Source organism: Hylaeus anthracinus, unplaced genomic scaffold (assembly GCF_026225885.1).
Source record: "Hylaeus anthracinus isolate JK02 unplaced genomic scaffold, UHH_iyHylAnth1.0_haploid 11994, whole genome shotgun sequence".
Classification (NCBI taxonomy): domain Eukaryota; kingdom Metazoa; phylum Arthropoda; class Insecta; order Hymenoptera; family Colletidae; genus Hylaeus; species Hylaeus anthracinus.
In genome coordinates this window covers 951,783-973,089 of record NW_026534341.1, presented here as the reverse complement: position 1 = coordinate 973,089, position 21,307 = coordinate 951,783, and the positions used below count along the sequence as shown (strand labels likewise).

The 21,307-nt window shown below is 49.1% G+C and overlaps 1 protein-coding gene across 3 annotated transcripts; it reads left to right on the top strand.

Moving 5' to 3' along the window:
- The first annotated feature begins 7,694 nt into the window (after nt 1-7,694).
- Nucleotides 7,695-21,095, top strand: LOC128888785 (serine/threonine-protein kinase BRSK2). Of its 3 annotated transcripts, none has more exons than XM_054145907.1 (13): nt 7,695-9,136; nt 13,227-13,407; nt 13,639-13,779; nt 14,090-14,240; nt 14,452-14,667; nt 14,747-14,946; nt 15,050-15,280; nt 15,689-15,984; nt 16,858-17,006; nt 17,220-17,372; nt 17,439-17,613; nt 18,050-18,279; nt 18,670-21,095. In XM_054145907.1, exons 1-13 carry the CDS (start codon nt 9,034-9,036, stop codon nt 18,892-18,894), a joined length of 2,451 nt encoding a protein of 816 aa, XP_054001882.1. In that variant the 5' UTR covers nt 7,695-9,033; the 3' UTR covers nt 18,895-21,095. The 3 variants fall into 3 exon arrangements, with proteins under 3 accessions (XP_054001882.1, XP_054001883.1, XP_054001881.1); XM_054145908.1 differs by having other exon boundaries at nt 7,696-9,136; nt 16,855-17,006; nt 18,050-18,261; XM_054145906.1 differs by having other exon boundaries at nt 7,696-9,136; nt 16,855-17,006.
- Nucleotides 21,096-21,307: the final 212 nt, after the last annotated feature.

Here is a 21,307-nt window from a genome sequence, read left to right as displayed (position 1 = left end):
ATACGCGATTTACCGAGATTCTATAGCCGAAGATGTTCGTTGTTTACGTCAACGAATTCAATTTTACTCTTTACCTCGAAGAAAGCGAGCGGAAAATTACAACGACGATGCCTCGGACTCGTTCGTATCGTAGGAACGAGCAGCGACACATCCGACTCTTGCTACGTATAATCTCGCCGTTTCGACCTGTCAGGCTGTGTTCTCCTATCGGACGAGATACACGGGGCGAAATTATTCCGTCGACCCTCATCCCCGCCCTTTGGAGTGTCGGTAACGGATCGGCAGAGTGTACATGACAGGCACGTCTGAAACAACCACGCAAATGGTTTGTAAAACTGCGACGTCACGAAAAACGATGCTACGCCAATGTAGAACAAACGTGCAACGCGAACCTTTCAATTTGAACCAAACACGCGAAGCACGCGTCAAAGAAACGCGTGTTACGCGAAGACAAGAAAAGCTTCGGTGCGAATAAAAAAAAAAAAAAAAAAAACTATATCTCTCAATTGATCGGTACGCGTTCCTTCGTTTCTTCTCGCGATACACGCAACGCGTAATCGAGACGCGGTTGATCGACTCGAAGCGGAAACAGCTCTGGTAGGAAGGCCGATAGGATTGATTTGCCGTGCGGCGCGGCGGGCCAGTGGTTTGACCTTTATCGACGATGATACTTCACCGAACCCTCTCGGACCGGTACATCACGATCGGCATTTTCCTGCGGAACGAGTAATCGAGCTGGACGAGCGAAAGAAATATCGTAGAAATACGAGGCATCGGAGTACCATTCGGCAGGCCTATTCCGCCAACTATTTTCTCGCGTATTCCCTCTATCAATGAACGCTCGAGATGTATCGAGGAAGCGATACGTGAATCAACATTGTCCCCCGATACGTATCTACGAACTATCGACAAATTGAACGAGAACAACGACGATATTAACTCTTTTTACGAGTAGGGCGATTTATTCGATAACGGAACCAGCGCACCGAGTTTCACCGAGAATTCGCGCGGAAGTAACACGCAGGCGAATCTGGTAACTGGTTAGCGGATCGAGGATGGTAATTGCGATGCACGATTTATAGATTCGAGAATACTTATTTCTATGCGAGCGCCGCGGCGTGGGAGAACCAAATCGAGGCGATATTTACGTGACGCGCACTTCTGAAATCTATCGGGAACGCCGCACGAGCTATCTAGACGGTCCGTACAACCATTCCTCACGGATTTTACACGAATGTGCACTCAGTCGAGCACAATGGACAACCCCCGGTGACTAAGCCGCATTTCCGTAATACGGGGGAAATCTTCTATTCTCCCTCTGCGTTCGCTCGAGCTACCGTTTTCGTGCTACTGTTCCACCGACAACTGTGTGATTAATGAACGGTTCGTCGCGTCGCTGGAAATCCTCGGGCCTAATTTTTTTTTTATTCGAGAGACGAAAGACGAAATATTCGATTCCCTTTCTTTCACATTCTTTTCATCGAATTTTTCGTCAATTTTACGTTATCCGTTGAGTAAACGGCTTTCGTGCCAGCCTTTGACGGACCCTCGAGTTATTAGTCGCGTGACGCACAGCCACGCGTTGGACGTAAACGAAAAATCAATCGCCCCGGTCCGACGTATCGCGTAACCAACCGAACAAAATCGTGAACCGTATCGATCGAGGATCCTGGGTAGTTAGTTTTTACGTAGCTCAGAAGGATGCTAATCGCCTACATCTACGGTTACGCTAATTTACATTAATCGCATTCGCTGGCGTACACGTGGGAGGCTAAACGAGTCGATTCGTTTGTATGGCAAATGCGGATTGTGTTTCGTAAGAACGAAATCAGTAGTCGAGTAGTAGAAGGAAAGATTTCTATCGCACACCGGATTGGAGCGAAAATTTCAGATAGGAAGGTGTGCTAAAGAAGCCAAGGGATCGGCGTACCGTATTTCCAGGGCGACGTGTGTACTTGTGCATACAGACGCGAACGACTAGGTAAGTACACGGAGACTAACGCCGTAGATTTTCACGAGAGTGGCAAGGCAACACGCGTGCGCGCGATTACGCGTATCCCTGACAAATAACCGAACACAGTAATTCTGGCATCCCCTACGAGGGTTCTCGAAGGGCTCGCAGGGGACGGTCCGAGAGAGAGATGGACGTCGAGAAACCGGCCGCGCCGGCAGGATAGGCGACGAGAGGAGAAAGGTATACAAAGACGACGACCGAGGATTCGAGGAGAAACGAAGAGGGAAAGAACCAGGACGAAGGGTGCGGTAAGAAGGGTATACTACCTCGTGCAAGAGCCGAGTCTTACCGCGTTAATTGCAAGTACTTCCCTCGGGGTACCGCAACGGGTATACAGTTCCACCCACCTTGCAGGTTCCACCCCATCTAGTAGGGTTTAAGGGTACGCAGGGATGATTCGCGCACCCCTTTTTCCCTTTTCATGCTCACCCGGGTCCTTTCATTCCTCGCCAGTGGTTAAAATATTAGGATTTCCCCGAGGTCTCCTGCATTCGTGTTAGAGCTATCGCCCGAGAACCCGCTCTTCTCTTCTCCCTTGCCTTCCCTTTTTCGTTACCCTTTCTCGTTTCCTCTCGTTCGTTCCCGTTCCCGTTCTTCGGTGGCTCGTCAACGACTCGACGCGACGCGACGCTGCGCCAGCCGATTCGGTCCTCGAAAACTCTCCTTACCCCTTGACATCCTCGAATGAATCAACCAACGGACGGACCAGGATTCCAATGAAAGCCGAGCTCTCGTTCACCGGTTCCCGCGGTTCCGATCTTTGCGTAAACGAGGCCGAGAACTCGTCGAGCGGCAGGGTTTCTCAAATTCTTTCTATCGCGCGGCCATTAAACGAACGGTTATCGTAGAAAATATCGCGACGGTAATTTTGCGATTCCTCCGCGGGTTCCAGCCACTCGACGTGTTTCTTTCTTGGCGAGAGGCGCGATGCGAGCGCGCAAAACGGACGGAACGAGGGAGAAAAAGAAGAAGGGTGGTTTCGGGAGCCGCGGATGCGAGATACCGGAATGTAGAACGTACTAAATTACTTTCATCTCGAGTGCTCGTGTTTTTCTTCCGTGCGTTCGCGACTTGTTACGCTCGCACGCCTTTAATCATCGAGTTATCGCGAAACGAGGGTTAATCGCGTAATTGTCTACCTCGAAAGATACTGCAAGTTTGTCGTCGTTAACGACAAATAATTTCCATTCGTAGCCCTAAATCCTTTATCCTAAATGATTCTAACGGTGGTAATTTATTTATAAACTCGTCGCAGCGATACCGTGTACCGTGTCGAACTTTGTACTCAAAAGGAACCGTGGTTGTATCGTGCCCCACGGGAGTATCCTAGCAGACCCTCGTGATTTACCATGCTCCGGGGTCCATGTACGGAATACACATTTAATAGAGATCGCATTTACAACTACATAAATCAAACTATGGCGCAGACGTGGACTGTACCACGTTCGAACGTCAGCTTCGTGTCATCCTTGTATATTTCATTCGACCGCATACATCCGTAACTCGACCACGACAGTCCGTGGTCGTCCGTTGCGAATGCCGATGGACATTCGATTCCAACTCTCGTCGCAACTTTTCCGCAAATTTGCTCGTTTAAAACCTCGGATCGCTTCGAACGATATGACACAATATTTTCGCAGACGTCTAGACCCTCGACTTTCGTCGGGAAAAATTCTCCGGAGATGGAGAAGAAGGCGCCGCCGCGCCGACCTTTGATAAAAACGTCGTTTGCCCCGGAAAAAGAAATATTAGGGAAAATGTAAGGTAACGGGATATTAAGGAACGCGGAACAGCGGTGATCAGGGAGAAACGGATGGATAAGCAAAAAAAAAAAAAAAAATGCCGATAAGAACGAACCGTCAAAGAGGTTAAAGAAAACGAAGGCAGAAAAGAAAGGAAAGATGCAAAAGGAAGGTAGCCGGAGGATAAGGACGAAGAAGGGTGCGTCGAGTGTCTGGTGCTGTTCCGGCCTGTGTTAACACTTCACGCCTCCCTTTTACGTATTACCACCCCCACTTAAAAACTTTCGCATGAACTTGGACGGTCTGAGTCATAAAATACAGCCGCAACTGCTCTTACGCGATACGCCATGCAACGTTCAAATGAAAAAAGTTCGAAACCCCTAAAATTTGGTCTCCCTTGGCCGCGGATCAAATTGCCTTCGCTAAGACATCTCGTTCTAGGATCGTTTAATAGTCGCCGGGACAACAAGTTCGCGCCATCCGACTTTTCGAATCGTTATAGAAATTCGATTGCGGGACTCGCGATTCCGCTGGATCCTTCGGACTGCATTCGGTTTCTGGTTTCCGGTCTCCGAGAGTTTTCCACAGGAAGCTCGGCGGCGGCGGCCGGGGGAGGGGGGGGGGGGCGGGCGTGTGTCGTCTGCGGTGCAATGAATAGGCTCAGGCGAAGTGCCAACCTCGAACTCTGTTTACTCGTTCCACCGCGCAACTGGCATCGTGCTGCATAAAGCGAAGCGCAGCGTACGAGTGGACCGGCTCCGACGCCGAGCCCGACGTTTCCCTCCTGGTGCAACACGTTGCGTCGCTTGCACTCGAATAGACGAGCGCGTGCACGCTTGAGGGTAAAATCGCTCCGACCCCGATGAAACTCGCAGAGATGCACACCGTGTTCCTCGGATTGTGCAGCGACTACGAACAGGGTCGGCTCTTCGCGAAAAGGTTAAACTCGTATCGTAGAAAAACACTTTCTTCGAAGGCAAGCTTTTTTTCTCGGAAAAAATATCATTTGGAAGGGTCGTCTAGCCGATGTAGACACGGTAGAAATATTACTGGCGTAGATCGAGACAAACAAAACACTCTGCAGAGAGAAAATGATTTCAATTGTTCGCTCGTAAAGCAACGTCGAGCCACTTGACGTTATTACATCGCCGTCGTCCCGAAACTCCGGTTAGAGGAGAGAAGGGCGATGAAGGATCCTTCAAAGAGCGTCCCGAACGAAGAGCGAAAGCTTTGACGTTAACGGGAAACGCAGCGCTGCAGCTTGACTCGCGATGCAGGATATAGCGAGCAAACGCGTTACCATACAACGCTCAACCAGACGCGAACGAATACCTACCGCTGGACAGCGATTTCAATGAGCGAATCTCTCGGAATAATGTAAACACCGGTGCTAGTCGAACACCACCTCCTGCCAGCAATGAATGTACTCGATCCATGTGTAGGGGTGCGAGTACGGTCTATGCGTACGGTGCATCGACCTTTAAACCCCGGAGATTTAATGACCGAAGCGTTCCGTGGCTCGCGGCTTTTCGGCCGAGTATCTCGCCTCGATGTGTCACAATTTACGCGCCGAAGAAAAAATATTACATGTTTGAAAGTCGATTAATCGGCCGCGTCTAAATTCAATGGGAAGTCTCCTATTAGTTTGGTTCGAACCTTGTGTCAGCCACGCGCGAGGAACGTGAAAATCGCGTCGTCGGGAGTCGGTTAACTCGAACCGTCGTTAACGTAGGACGGATAAAGGGAACTCCGGTCGTTGTTTACCGTTCTCTCGCATTCCCGTCACCCTCGAGCAACGCGCGAAAGATCAAACGCGAAGACCGTTAATTTACGTACAATTAACCGAGCACTCCTGTGTCCTGTGCCACGGATGCACGTGCATCGACAAATTTCCTGCGCTGTTTCTCGCTAATAACGATCGATCGATCTTCGTTTCCTGTGAATCGAAAATGCGGTTTTTCGGTTTACCATTTTCGCGCGAGTTCAATCCGCGTTTATTTCGTCGCGTGTATACGATACGAGCGTTATGAAGTAAACTTTTACGATCGCGTAAAAGTAAGATAAAATTCGCGATGGCGAATTTATCAACGATCGATAAAAATAGGAAGCGAGATCGCCGCAGGCACAGAAGAAAGATTTAAAAATATCAACAGGAGGGTCGAAAAAAAAGTTGGGTCGTCATTCGATCAGAACTAGCTCGTAAGAAGCCATCCCCTAGGAGCTTTCCGGTGTCAGACGCTTCCTGTGTTCCTATCTGCCTCTATATACCTATCGATCCTCGGCCTGCACCCTCCTCTTTGTGCCATCCGACTGTCGCCTCTCTCTTTTCGTCTGCCTTTCGTCCTCTCCGTCCCTCCAGGCTCGATCTATATTGCATTCGTACCCCTCTACGCGAGGTGTCCTCGCTCGTACCTCGCGCCATAACGCTCAGGGTAATTTTCCTTGCATATTTATACGCACGTCTCATCGAAAAAAAGTGCCTCCGTTAAATGCTCCTCTTCTCGGCTCTGCATTCTTCTCTTTTTCTCTCTCTCTCTGTCTCTCTCTTTATCTAGCCATCCATCAACCTATCTATCTACGTCTGTCTTAATTGATTCCCGTCACACGAGGTTCGATGTTCCACGACCGCGAACGTCTCGTTCTTTCTCGACGCGATTATTTCGAACGATCAAGAGGGAGTCCCGTAGATGATAAGTACAGAGGAACCCGCGTCACCTAGGAATTTGACTAGAGAAGGGCAGGAATGACGATGGTCTGTCTCTTCGGTCAATAATTAATCCGTTGAATGATTAATCAGTATCCGACCGGCCAAACCGACTGACTTAACTTGTCTGATTACGTCGCGAATAATTTATTAGGTCGATGTAAGGTTGGAGTTCGGTTCGATCGGATACCCTTCGCGAAAGCCCTACTCGAAAAAGCTTGGTTTTTAAAATGAGAACGCAAAGGCATCTCGAGTGCGTGCCGTGGCAGGAACTCCACGCGGAAAATGTAGTTTAAAGGTCTGCAACTGTCTTTTCAGGCGAAGGTGAAGTAATTTCCGGGTGCGACAAGGGTTGCGTTTGCACGTAAAAATGAGTGTTTAGCGAACCTTTCAACCTTCTTTCGTTCGTTACGGCAAAGTTTCAACGAAAGCGACCTCTCGCAGCGTTCACAGCCCGCGCGCTACTTTGCGCCTGCATCTGTTGACAGAACTTTTAGATGAATCTAGCCGGGGTCTTTGCACCGCGACGAATACGAGCTGATCGATTCGCTCGTTCGAGTGCAAGTTTTCGAACGTACCGTTGATAGTTACGCGTTACGAACCGATTGTTTGAAAAACGAAAAAAAAATGAACGCTCGGCGAATACAAACGTTTGGAATAATTTGCTGCTAGATTTTGCGCGTCGATCTCTCTCTCTGTCTCTATTTCGCGCGCGCGCGAGCTATCGTTGGCAACCAGCTTCGCGACGCGAAGGATTGGAAATCTTTCGGAAAGCTCACGGTCCTTTTTCACCTTAGACACGAACCACGAGCAGCCATCCTGGTACCGACGAGAACACACCGACCTAACCCCGTGCTACGTACGATAAACCGAGAGAGTCGAGTCTCCCTTTTCCGACTCCCTTGCTTTCAGCGATGGGTTCGATTGCTCGGGCTCGTTCGAACCAGTATCGACAAATTTTCTCTCGACCATGGCAAAGTATGTTTGGCACGATCGATATTCGTTCGTTGGCTGGTTTGTCGAATTTCGTGCGCGTTCGAACGATTCGAAAAGATCGACTGGTCCGAACGGAGGTTCGGCGAGGCTCGTAGCGATCGCTACTTACCACCGGTTCAGCCAGTGGGGCGAGCTAGGGGTGTAGGTTGTAGGTGGTGGCGGGTGTGGAAGTGCGCGCGCAAGCTACCCCCTCTGTAGACTCTCGTGTAACACGTAATCGAACTGGGAGCGCCGCGGTTCGTCGTCAGCTCCGTCATCCGCGAAAGACAGGGCTGAATCTTTGACGAAACGAGCCAACTAAACGGGGGGGATAAATCAGCGTAATCGAGGAAATAGAGGAGAATCCGCGTTGAAACGGTCCTCGATTCGAACCATCGAAAAGAATCCCTGTCGAGAGTCTCCGGTTAACCAAGGGACATCGGTCTAGGTGTTCTGGCTGATGTAGTGACATATCGGTGGTAGTGCATGAGTGCGAGTGCGTAGGGTGGAGGTAAGCAGCGGAGCGAAGGCCAGTCGACGAGCTTCGAGGTTCGTATTTTCCTCCGTAGCGGAAGCTGGAGGTCGCGAGTACACGCTTTAAGGGCATCGAATCGCGCGAGATTCGATAAGAAACCGCGAAACAACATCGAAAATTGACCGGTGCTACGCTGGAGTGGTACCGAAGAGACGTGTCGAAGCGTCTGGAGGGTGAACGAGCGCGCGAGGGTGCACTGGTAGGAGAGTATACTGCAGCGTTTCAGGAACCGAGCGTGGTGAATCGTCGATCGAAAAGTCCAAGTGGAAGTCACGGAATAGAGGGTGCCCGAGGAGTCGCAATCGCAATGGCGCCGAACGCGACTACTCCTACGAGGAGCTTAGTTTTCCTCGGATTCGATGGTGGTTGGGCGCCCGCCAAATTCACGTGAGCCCACCCCATGCTACTCGAATCGCTGCCGTCCTCGTCACCTCGTGATCGAACCGATTCCAGATCCGGACTCCTCCTCGCGGTCCTTGTTCCATCGAGGCCAATTCCCTCGCGATCACGTCGCTTCCTTCTCGTCGCCTCCTCCCATGCGGCGAACGCGGACCATCGCGCGACCACCATGAAAAGGATCCGCAAGAGGCAGCCGCAGAAAATCAAGGACCGGTCGTGTCAGTGACACAGTGCGTGCATGTGCGACACCCGAGCGAAGGCCGAGTTTCCTAGTGGACTCCTACACCGTATTCGTATTCGTCCACGTCGAAGGGAACGAGGATCTTCCTTCCCTTCGACGACTCGGTGATCCGGTCGCCTCGCGATCGCGCGAGTGATCGTCATGCCGCGAACGCACGGGATTCGCGTCGCGAACGGAGAACGAGTCACTTTGGTGAAGTGATCGCGTCGGACGGAACCGAACGAGAAACCGAGGAACCGGACGGACCGGATACGAGACCCGTGGAAATAGCTGAAAGAAACGACCGAGCAAGAACCTCGGGCTGGGTGGGGGTGGCTGGAGGGCGAAAGGCGGAAGGCGAAAGACGGAAGGAAGCCAAGGAAGCGTGTTTTTATAGGATAATCTAGCAACCTGGCGGACCAGGAAGAAAGTGGCTCGGCGACGATGCAGGGCAAGGAGAGCCCCGTCGGGTCCAACACCCAGGAGACGACCCATCAGTATGTCGGCCCTTATCGGCTCGAGAAAACCTTGGGAAAGGGGCAAACCGGTGCGTGCTCCAGATTTTTCTTTACGATTTAACGATATAGTCGTCTCTCGCTATCGCCGATGGACCCGAACACCCTTCGTACCGCTTACAACGTCTGCCGAAACGTTTTAATCGTCCTACGATTGATACGACTTTCTACGCGCGATATCATTTTCAGAAATAATTTCCAATGCTAAACTTATCGTTAGTTGCGACGTCGTTGTCATACTCGTGGCGCATTCCGTGCAACACTTGCTGTTTGCAACGATTAAATCGTTTTCGGTGACGATAAATCTATTTCCGTTCCAACTGCTGCACGATCCACGCAACGAAACTCCGTTACGTATCGTTTGATCTTCGATATGTCTGAAAAATCGTCCAGATATCCTTTGATAGCATGCCAAGCGAAGCACAGCGGACGCAGAACTGCGCAAGAGGATGCATAATTTTTGTACGCGAGTCGAAACAAGGTGTCCCGGCCGAGTGAAAAGAACCGCGAAACGGAGCGAACCGCCCTCCGCTTCGACTCGCCGCTTCACCGGTTTCCGTTGCCCCCAAAGCGACCAGAAACACGTTCCCCGGTAGAGAATGAGCCTTTCATTAGTCGCGTGCACGCTGCATAGTTTTCCATGCTTTAAGACTGCGACCGTTCCCGTGAACTCGACTCGCTCGAACAAAGCGTCCAGAGACAATCGTCGACTCTCGCGACACGATAACCAAGTCCAACGTGTAAACCAACTAGACGAGCAACTATGCGACGTTTATCTTCTTTCGCGTCGGTTCCGGTAGACGCTCGTATAATACCTTTTCTTCTTGCCGAAGCGTTCGAAGAATGCATAAGGTAGTTCGTAGGGCGTGACAGTTCGATACGATCGACCTCTCGGCAGTGATAATATCGTTGTATAAGCTGACGTCTCCGAAATATTTTCTTCGTATATCCTCAAATTGTATTGGAACATTCAACGCTTTTCGGATACTTGATCTTTGTAGAAGAAATCATGACTCGTAACTTGGTCGTATCGTGTGTATTTTTTTTCGACGAGCTATCGAATTTTTATCGAACATTTGACCCCCTTTTTCGGCTGTACCCTTTGCCAGGAACCAGAGTCGTTCCCATGGAGACTATTCAACCTACTTTGGTTGCCAAAAATCCTTGAAATCTTGTCCATTTTCATTTTCGATTCGTCGCATCGAAGCAAAGTATGCGAGTACACCCGATGCAACGCGGAAAACTTGCTTCTACGTTATTTCCATTACGCTATACATTTTTTCCACGGTTCGAAATGATTTCCCGACAGATGTACGTACAGATTCCGTCGTTTGTCGAACGCGCGAGAATTCGATGGAGCGTGCAATCCACGAAATATCCAGACGTATAATTCGATTTCGCTGACGCTGCGGTCCGATTCACGACGAAAAAAGGGATTTCGGTGAATACATTTGCATATCGACGCGGGTCATCGACCGAACGGAACAGCAAGCTCGAGTATTACGTCGGCTTGGTATTACTTCGACGATGTCGCGCGAAAATGTTATGCTATTCGAAGAAACGACCGGAGGACCGATCGTGGATGGGTGTATTTTGTCGACCTCGTGGGCGATACGCGTATTCCCAGCGTCGTTCGCGAGCTAGAGAAAAGAAAAATTGAACCGTGGGGTAACGAGCGAGGATGATCGATGGTTTGACATAGATTCGTCGAATTAGTTTGAAGGAGCACCTTGACAGATGTAGGATCGCCCGTGGCGAACGACTCATCGTAAAACGCAAACAGGGCTTCTCTGCTCTATATCGTAGTAGGAATGATTACCTACATGCGCTCCGGTACATCGAGTGCTCGCTTACGCGAAACAGCAACGGATACGAGAACTGCTAAATGGCGATGGAACGGCGACGAGATATGTCAAAAGTTGGGGTTGACTCCGTGACAAAACGGTCGAAATACAAGCTGGCGAAAAATTGATATCCGCGAGGGAATTAACGTTTCGTAGTGGCGTTGATGCAATTTCTGTCCGGCGATCGGACGGGAAACGCGCAACGGGGCCAGTCGCGATACTCTTGGCGAAATTTTCGTTCGGTCCGTCGTTGTCGAAATTCCTCGCAACGATCGAGATGGTCCAAAGCTTCTAATAATCGACGACAACTCTCAAGTTGTTTCTCATTAATTCGTTACACGAATGAAAATTTTGTTCGCCTTTGTCTGCGGTTAATTATAGGCGGAAAAAAAAATGGTCTCGCGCGATGGTACGTTTATTTTCACTAAATCTGATCGCGTTTAATTCGATGCGAAATTCCGATCTAGCAGGGTGGAGCGTCGTCGTAACGAACGCACGGTGTGTATACCAGGGACAAAGGAGAACCGTCTGGAGCGTTATGAAATGCTCAATAAATTGGAAGAGGAATTGTAATCGCCGGGAAAATCGTAAAAGCCGCCTCGCGGAAAGGGCATTCGATTAATTAATCGACGAAGGGCGCTCGATTCTTCTGCGCCATCGCCGGCGCAACGAGCTCCGATTCTTTTAGCATTCACTTTTATTTTTGTTCGGTTATCTACTTAGAGAACAAAGGAAAGGAAGAGTCGGCAACGGACGTTTTTAAACGGATAAAGACATCGCGTCGTTCCGGTCTTCGGAGTCGGTTTAAGCCAATTTAGTCGCTCCTATACATTCTGCTTTCTTCGCTGTTCCCTCCTATCCGCTTCGTCGTATTTTATCATTTTCCTCGCCGCGACGCGCCGTTACGAATCACCCCGCAACGGCTCGATAAATCTCAACTTTGAAAACGCGTCGCGTCTATTCGTTTCTCGCTTCCCATACTATCGATTTATCGATTGTTCGTCGACGAACAATTTTCTTCTTTTTTTTTTTTTTTTTTTTTTTCAAATTGTAACGTTTTTACGACAACGAAACCGAACGAAGGAAATTACACGTTTTCTCTGTAACCCTTTCTTCGCGTAATCGCGCAACACTCGTAGACACTTTCGGCCACGAGTTCGAGCACGAGTCGGAGTATTTCGAAAAGCAAAAATTAAGCACGGGAGCGTGCCCTCGACGCGAGCCACTCGACTCTCCTAACGAGTATTTAATATCAAAATATCTCCGGAACGAAAAGTGATTTTACGAACGAGAGCGCACTCGCGAATTAATTATGCGCCCTGTAAACCAGTTCGCGTGCTCGTTTGATATCTCGAGTAGGTAAATACACGGAGAAACAGCGGTAATTGAGGGTTCCGGAGTCAAAACGTTTCGAGCTTGTCCTGCCGAGTTCACGGTCCGTTGCGAACTCCCAGTCCACGTTTCTTTACCTTTCGTTGCGACCGAAAACCAGAGATGGGCAAAATTTCATAGCGTTTTCTGTTTCTCCTTTCTCCTCGAAATTCCGTGTTTTCGCTCGAATGCATTCTCCGTCGTTAAAAGTCGACGAGATAGAACGCGGAAACGCGGAGGTCGTAAACGAAAAAATTGGCATTTAACCACGATTATCGCGTTACCGGATCATGGTCACGAACCGCGTTCTACGATGGCAACGATTGCGATACGACACGACGCGACACTCTATGTTACATACGCGGTACAACAAACGCGACCTAGTCCTATATTATGCCGCGAATATGAATATTTTGGAATCCAGTGCTTTCTACGGGGAACTCGCGCGTCCCAGTTCGGACCGTGTTTATCGCGGCTAGGAATATTTAGGTAACTCGCGTGGAAGCTCCGCGGATTTCGCTCGCAGCAAATCGACAAAATTAGGTTCGAGTAGTCGCGCGTTACATCGACAAGGTCTCCACGCGACGCTGTAGTCCTTACTTGGAAACTTTCCGCGATTTGCCAAGTGGAAGCAACTTGATACCACTCGGATAAAACCAGTGTGTTTGCTCGTCGAAGTAGCTGCATATGTACACACATCCCGATGTCCCCGAGGAGTGACTCAGACCTCGAAAAGGATCTTCGATAGGTCAAATATGTATGTCCCATCCCGCGTAACGCGTCCATTTCCTCTATCGTCTTTAGTTCGAGTCGGCTAGCGAAACTTTCTCCGTGGCGTCGATGGAACGGTGAAAGTCGAAAAGACGAGATAAAAAAAATGTACAAAATGTTTGATTGTTTGCTTCAGGATTAGTGAAACTTGGGGTCCACTGCGTGTTGGGCAAGAAGGTGGCGATAAAAATCATCAACAGGGAAAAGCTGTCGGAATCCGTGCTGATGAAGGTAGAGAGAGAGATCGCGATTATGAAATTAATCGATCATCCTCACGTGCTTGGCCTTTCGGACGTATACGAGAACAAGAAATATTTGTGAGTACCCGAGAAAGAAAGCAACACGGAAATTTTTCGCGGCTCTGACGAGTCGCTGAACGTTTAATTCGTCGGTTCGAAGAGTGGCGTTTGTCGAGCCGTTAAAAATATAAAAGGAAAAAGAGCAGCGAAAACCACGCGCTAGACAAAAGCGTTTTACTCGCGGGCCCTATTCACGGTTGGAAGAACACGGATGTTTACGACCACTGAAATTGTACTTTTTTCTTTCAGATATCTTGTTCTGGAACACGTATCGGGCGGGGAACTGTTCGACTATTTAGTGAAAAAGAGTAGACTAACGCCAAAGGAAGCGAGAAGATTTTTTCGACAAATAATTTCCGCGTTAGATTTTTGCCATAGTCATAGTATATGGTGAGTAGCCTGTTGTAAATTAGAGATAGAGAGAGAGAGAGAGAGAGAGAGAGAGAGAGAGAGAGAGAGAGATGCATGTAAACGAGGGGTTGTTGTCGGGCGCTTAGTTGGCCATCAGGGAAAACCTACCCCAATCGAATAAATACAGATATACGGAGCTAATTTCACGGGAGGGACACCGCGAAACATCGGCTTCGATCGATCAGACATCGAAATTAGTTCACCCTTCGTTCCGCGACTAGGCTAGTCGTTCGTCGCGGCCGAAACGGTCCTCGCGGTGCATAATCGTATTGCGTTTTCTGCATTCCAGTCATAGAGATTTGAAGCCTGAAAACTTGCTGCTAGACGAGAAGAACAACATTAAGATCGCGGATTTCGGAATGGCGTCGTTGCAACCCGCGGGTTCCATGTTGGAGACCAGCTGCGGATCTCCTCATTACGCCTGCCCCGAAGTTATTCGAGTAAGAAACGATGTTTAATTTTTCACCTTTGGCAATCTCGACGAGCGAAAGTAATCGTAGCGTTTTCAAATTCGCGCTTTCTTTCGCGCGCGCGTCGCAAAGGAAACGAGCGAAACCGATATTCGTGCTTCGCCGTTAGCCAAACCCTCGTTCGAGAATTTAATTAAAGGGGTGAAGGGGAGAAAAATACGGAACGATTGCGCGTTCGCAGGGTGAGAAATACGACGGCAGGAAGGCGGACGTATGGTCGTGCGGGGTGATACTTTACGCGCTTCTGGTAGGCGCGTTGCCCTTCGACGACGACAATTTGAGAAAGCTGCTGGAGAAAGTGAAGCGCGGTGTGTTCTACATTCCGCACTTTGTGCCGCCCGAGTGTCAGAATCTGCTCAAGGGAATGATCGAGGTCGATCCGGATAAGAGATTAACGGTAAGGCGAGAAACGGCGCGGTCGCGTTGCGCGCACCGAGACCGGCTGCCGATAAATCTCGATTACCGATTTCCCCCAGCTGGCGGAGATAAACAGGCACGTGTGGGTGACAGCGGCGGGCAAGGGCGAGTTAGAGTTAGAACTGTCGATGATGGACGTTGTGCAGACCCACGTTATTCCGTCCGTGGACGCAATCGATCCGGACGTGTTGCAGGCGATCGCTAGCCTAGGCTGCTTCAAAGAGCGGGACAAACTTATCCAAGAACTGCTCAGCCCAAAGTAAGATCAACAAAGGATTCCGAGGATTAACAAAGTATCCAAAAGTATTCGTTTCTCGTCGATGTACTTTTCCTTTACGTACACCTTGGTTTTCCCGATGCAGCCACAACACGGAGAAGGTGATTTACTTTCTGTTGCTCGAGAGGAAACGAAGAAGACCGGCGTGCGAGGACGAGCTGGAGGTAATGAGAGGAGGCGTCAGGGGATCTACGGGACAATTGGAAGCGGATCCTCCTAGGAAACGAGTCGACACGTGCCGAGTCAACGGCAGCACGGCCCTCAATCTCGGCGAAATTAGCCACGGCTCACCTTTGACTCCTAGAAGACAGTCGAGGTGAGTACGAAACCAACAATTTTTTTTCAAACGACGAGTTGACATCGATGCCATCGATTCGATATCTCGTTCCTATCGTTAAAGACAACCGCTGCTCTCTTAAGCGACCCGCTGAATCGGAATCGTCTCGCAATTTAACGGTAAGCTCTTCGTCGAAGCTTCGAATCGCGTGACCGTGTCGCGTGCACGATATCGCACGTGCTTCTCCTACTCTTTTTCTCGGTCGTCCCTAATCTTTGGCACGTGCGAGTTGTACGCGGACGATGATACGCTCGATTAAAATTGTCTTACGTCGAACCGCGACGAACCTCTCTTTCCTGATCCGACGAACCGATCGATCGAGCTCGACTCTGTGTCATCGATCCTATTTATTAAAATGGTGAAAATGGTGAAAATGTTGGGTCGTAGCGCGAGACACCACGCTCGTCGATCGCCGAGCACAGGATGCCACACGCACGCGTCCCATTCGCACGCGTCAACGCCGGGCAGTTCGCCGTTGCACGGCTCGAACGCCGTGGCAGGACTCCTGAGTCCTCACAGGACTCCTCCGAGCTCGCATCTGATCGTAAGTCAGACGGGAAGCCCTCACAGACTGTCGGCTATCACGACCACTGCGGGCAACGGAAACACGACCAGTCCGGCTGTTGCAGCTCCGGTTCCGACATTGCCCAACGTGGGAATAGAAATAAACGATGTCCAACAGGGTGAGTTAAATCGGGTACAAAGTGCGCCCGTGGGAGAATACGATAACCTCGATAACGGAAATACGAACGCGATATTGAAATTCCTGCGGACCGATGATACGATTACGTAACGGCAACATTCCGAGCAACATTCCGCGACGGTATCTTCGATTCGCCCCGCAACGACGCAAAAGTTTACGTCGACTAGCATAATTCCGAAACGGGGTTAAACGTCGCGAACGAGTCGCGTTACGACTTTCCGGAGACAATTTCTCGAGCAACGTTGCGAACGTTGAAAACGTTTGTAGAGACGAGACAAAGGCTTCGGTCATCGGGACCCTCGTCGATGTCTGAGTAGGCATTTTGTCTTAGCTGCGAGGGCTTACCGGCAGCTGGGACGGTTTTAAAAAATGCAACTGACCTCCGTGCTCGGAGCGGAACGCCGCGTAACGAGCACATCCCCGCGCACGAATCATTGTTAAAGAGACGAGACTAATACGGCTGAATGCGCGTGCATCCGCCCTCGGAGGTCTTTGCGTGCAACGCTCGCTTCTTTCTTTTTACCACTTTTTTTTTGTGCTTTCTTTCTCATCTTTCAGTCGAGGAATTTCAAAAACGAACACAGCGTTGAAAAACACGGGGAAAAATGTCTCTTTGTTCGGGACAGTGCGACGCGTTCAAACACTTCTCGACTCTCGTCTCGCTAGGCGCAAAAGACAGGGCGGTTAAAAACAACAACCGATTCGTGATACAGCGACGATAAATTCGTTAACGATATCGGCGACGTAAGAAATTTTCGTCGGTTTACGAGAGACGTACGCGCAATAGCAACTATACGGAACGGAACGGAATTCTGGTCGTGGCTCGATTCAGAGACAATTAATTTCGCAGTAGTCGCGGTCGGTGTTACACCGCCAGGATCACCGCACACGGGAGCTGGTTCCGGCGCCCATCACTGGAGATCGAGGCTAACCACCATCAAGAATTCGTTCCTGGGTAGCCCTCGATTTCATCGCCGCAAACTGCTCACAAGTACCGAGGAGGTACGTGTTCGCAAGCAAGATCAGAACGTATCCGTTAAACGCGCGAATTTCGCATTAGCCCAGGAAAGAGAGAATAGCGTAAAAAATGAGAATACGAACGCTACCGCTGCTAACGTTTAAATCTGTTGGAACGCTGCAACGAGTAGCCACGTGGAAACCTTTCCGCGCTATACATTTCGAACTAACGTTAGAAACACCGTTTCCGGTTCACAGGTACACCTCACGCCGGATTCATCTCCGGAACTTACGAAGAAATCGTGGTTCGGCAGCCTGATGACTACGGAGAAAGACGAAACGTTCACCGTTCTCGTTAAGGGGAAGGTATTGGCCAGCGTCAAAGCCGACTTGATTCACGCTTTCTTATCGGTGAGTGTCGAACGATCGCGGCGTTTCGCGCGACTTTCCGCGAATAAAGCAAGTTTCACTCGACAGATAGCGGAGTTGTCTCACAGCGTCATCTCGCCGATGTCCTTCAAAGTGGAATACAAACGAGGAAGCACGGGACCCGCGATGTTCCAAAGACAAGTGCGTTTTCAAGTGGAAATCAGCGCCATTTCGAAACAACCGAGCGAACCGTTATTCGCCATTACCTTTACCCTGCTAAGCGGTAAGTAAAAGTTCCCGATTCTACCGTAACGATTCCGTCTGCTGAAGGAAACGTACTCGATCTCGACGTTTTTCAAACTTCGATCGTGCCTCGCGAGTCGACGGAAACGTAATCGCGAGCGTCGCGCAGCGCATCGTCGAGCTTTCGCTCGACGAAACAACGAGAGATAAAGAGCAGAGGGTACAAAGCCCCCACGAAACCAAGCCACGGAGAACGGTAGATCGCAAGGTGGTGGCGTTTAGCATTTGGCAGTCGTCCAAGCGCAACTAGATCGATGCTACCTTGGCAAGTGGAACCTTACGTCTTTCCTACTTGTGTGCGCGCGTATAATTTCAACTCGAAGAATTATCGTGCTTTCCTTTCGCGCACTGTCGTGCGTCCGAACAACCTTTGATTAACCTCGTCGAATACTTGACCTTGGTTTTACTTTTCACAGGTAATATTCGAAGATTTAGGAGGGTTTGCGAGCACATTCAGTCGCAGGTCTGCTCGCGAAACGTAGGATTGAGCTTAGGAGGACAGAGCAGACCGGCACCGCCGAGTCCACGAGCCTCGAGAAAGTTTGCTACGGAAATGAGCGAAAGTTCCAGTTGCGGCAGCGACACCAGCGAACGACTGTTCGTCAGCCCGCATCCAGCTACCAGACAGGTAGTCTGTTTCAACAAGGTAGCGCATCATCTTCCTCCTCCTAGTTATCGTATCGTTGCGATACTTGTTTTATTCTATTCGAAACGTCCATCTCTTTCGAAACCAAGTACCTACGCGAAAGGGTGAAAGAAGTTACGCAACGTTCGACCACCCCTTATGACCGTCCTAATAACCAACCACGTGGTCATATCATTCCGATTATATTATTTCTCGATATTTATATATAATTTACTTTGACGATATCCGCCTCGTCGCGGCTTGCCAGAAACAGAAAGCTTTAGTCAGCTTTTTCGAGCAACACCGCCACCGCAACCATCACCGACACAGTTAGAAAACTCTCCTGTTACCTTACAATACCTGTGTCTCGGTAATTACGCGACGTTTCACGTTTGTTTGTACTGTTTCCAGATCGACTCCGACATGGAGTCCGACACGTCCGTATTCGACGTGAAGTCGCCGACACGCGAGAACGGCCGTCGAAGTTCCACGTCGACGAACAATAATAACCCGTTACCAGGTGACGTGACGCCAACACCGGGAAGCCCGACGAAGGCGGTGCGCAGCAACTCGGAGAGCCAAAACACTCCGGAGAAGAAATGCGTGACCACGATGAGCGGCAACAACATAGCGTGATACTACCAGAACTTTCGTTTCGAGTTTCGATCCAGCCTGAAGAACCTGTGGGACAGCGCCCAGAGATTCTGGTGAATCTAGAATTTGACGCGGCGAACGCGATCCAGTGACGATCGACGCCGAAGAAACGTGGAGAATCCTGAAACGATGCTTCGGCCGAGAGCGAGCAAACTTTCGCGGCGAATCGATCGATCGACATAGTCGTTTCGCCGTCGAAACCGAAACCGAACGCGAAGCAAGTTGTACGATCGGCGGAGTGAAAGGTTAAGTTTGAAACGGAGAAGACGAACGACGAGGTGGAACGAGCTTGGGTCGAGGTTCGTCTCTAGCGATGCAAGAGTGAGAAAATCGGCGGGAAACGTTCGCGAAGATAGCTTTCGGGAACCGTGGAGAGATCTCGGTTCCGATTTCCGGCCGCATCTCGTGTGCACAAAATATTCGACTAGAAACCGACGACGACCAAGATAAACGTGTGCCGGAACGTGGATCGTTCGCCTTTCGCGTCTCGTTTTCCAGTGATAATCGCGTTCGATTCGCGAAATCGAACTTGACGCGAATGTGAAGTGCAATAGTGACGTTGATATCAGTGTACACCGGATCGTGTCGTTGTAAGAGTGTTTTACTTGGTACGTATTATCCTGTTGTGTACCACCAATTAACGATTTCGTTCTCGTAGTATGTAAACGACGAAAGGACAGTTGAGGCCGGAGAAGTTAAATGGAGATCAACGTTTGCGTATTTTTCTATTCGCGTCTTAAACACATCCCACGAACAGGTAATGAACGTTCGTTGGTGGATAAGATCGATTATACCAGGCGTTGAAAATTTTGAAACCGAGTGTAATTGTTCTTATCGACCAAACGCGACGATTTTCACGAAATTCTCTCGGTTTTCGTTGAATGAGCGCGCGAAATTTTACGTTGAAACTCGCCGACGCCAGTTTTCTAATCAATTAACCTCTCCGGAAATTAAAGCTTTAGAATTGTTCCCGCTTTTCGTCGAGGGGGGTTCTGTTTGTTATAGGTATGGATTAATTGCATCGTTACGCGATTCTTTAGACGACTTTGTTGCATATGCGTTAAGTTTCAAAACTATCGATTCCATCGCGAACGATTCTGTTTCATTGGCTCGAACTGTCTTCTCGATTTTCTCGTCGCTTCAGAAATCGAAAATGCGTCGTAAAACGTCGATTATCCGAACGTCGATCGATGGAAAACTCGATTACCGAAAGAAAATGAAAATAAATAATAAATGGGACGAATCGAATACGCCGAATTAGAGAAATTTCACCCGTGTACCTCTTTCGAAAGTATTCCCGAGAAACGCTTATCGCAAAAAGTTTCTGTTACGTTGCATAATAAACGTACATATATGTATAATACAGTATACGATCTCTCCTATTCTCCCCTCATACGTTTCCGACGCACGTTCTCCTATATTACGCAAAAACAAAATCCTTTCTCCGTTTACGTCGGAAAATCGATGTTTTATTACGTACAGCGAAGAGCCGGATATGCCTTATATACGCGAGAACACGCCATACTCGATTCCGATCCGCCTTAATCGAGCAGTTGGCCGCCAAGTAACGCGAGCAACGTTCCACTAAATCGTACGAAACATGAATTTTTGATAAACGCAGCTTCCCGACCGTGGAGTGAGAATGGAAACTCGAGCAAAGTATCGTCTGCGATTAACGTTTACAGCGACGCTATTTTTACACCCTCCTTGCAATAAAAATAGAACTTTCTAGCGTATTTAGTGCTAAAAGAATGCGCGCAGTTCTCGATACTCGGCCACCAATATTTTCCATTCTCATCCTGCGTGATTAGGTTTACGTGACAGAGAATTTCAATTTTATTTCGAAGCGGTCCTCGTTGAAATCGAAACGTCGAACCTTCGGGGAACGAACGAATTTTCGAGTCGCGAATCATCAAATTTACCACCTTGTTCTCGGTGACTCTCGTACCGAAACGCGTTACGACGAAGCCGTAGCCAGTTCTTGTTTACAGCTACTACATCCGTAAATGAGATAACGTTATCGTAACTTTCGTAAAACGCGTAACGGTGAGAAAGAACAAAAAAGACACTACTAACGAGAACAAACGGGTTGAAAATAAAAGAAATTCACTCCCGACGCAGCGATCGCGTCGAGAGATTTATTTTTTGCACGCACGAGGAAAACATTTCAAAAGACTAATATATAAATAAATAAATAAATAAATAAGTAAATAAATGAATAAATATATATATACACTCATCCGTACACATATAAATAGTAGGTTTCAGTTACAAACGTCGCGTACGGCTTCTTGTCTGCTTGAAAGAGGAACAAAGGTAGAAGAAAAAGGGTGAAAAGTGTGTAATTGGCGAGAAAGGATAGGATCTAGCACTTCGAAGCGTAGAATATCAAGAT

What these genes read in the sequence shown, in the direction of transcription:
- LOC128888785 (XM_054145906.1), top strand. Translation starts at nt 9,034, where the DNA reads ATGCAGGGCAAGGAGAGCCCCGTCGGGTCCAACACCCAGGAGACGACC. An exon ending in CTTGGGAAAGGGGCAAACCG is followed by an intron (nt 9,137 to 13,226) that starts GTGCGTGCTCCA and finishes TGTTTGCTTCAG; the next exon opens with GATTAGTGAAACTTGGGGTC. An exon ending in TACCTTTACCCTGCTAAGCG is followed by an intron (nt 17,614 to 18,049) that starts GTAAGTAAAAGT and finishes TACTTTTCACAG; the next exon opens with GTAATATTCGAAGATTTAGG.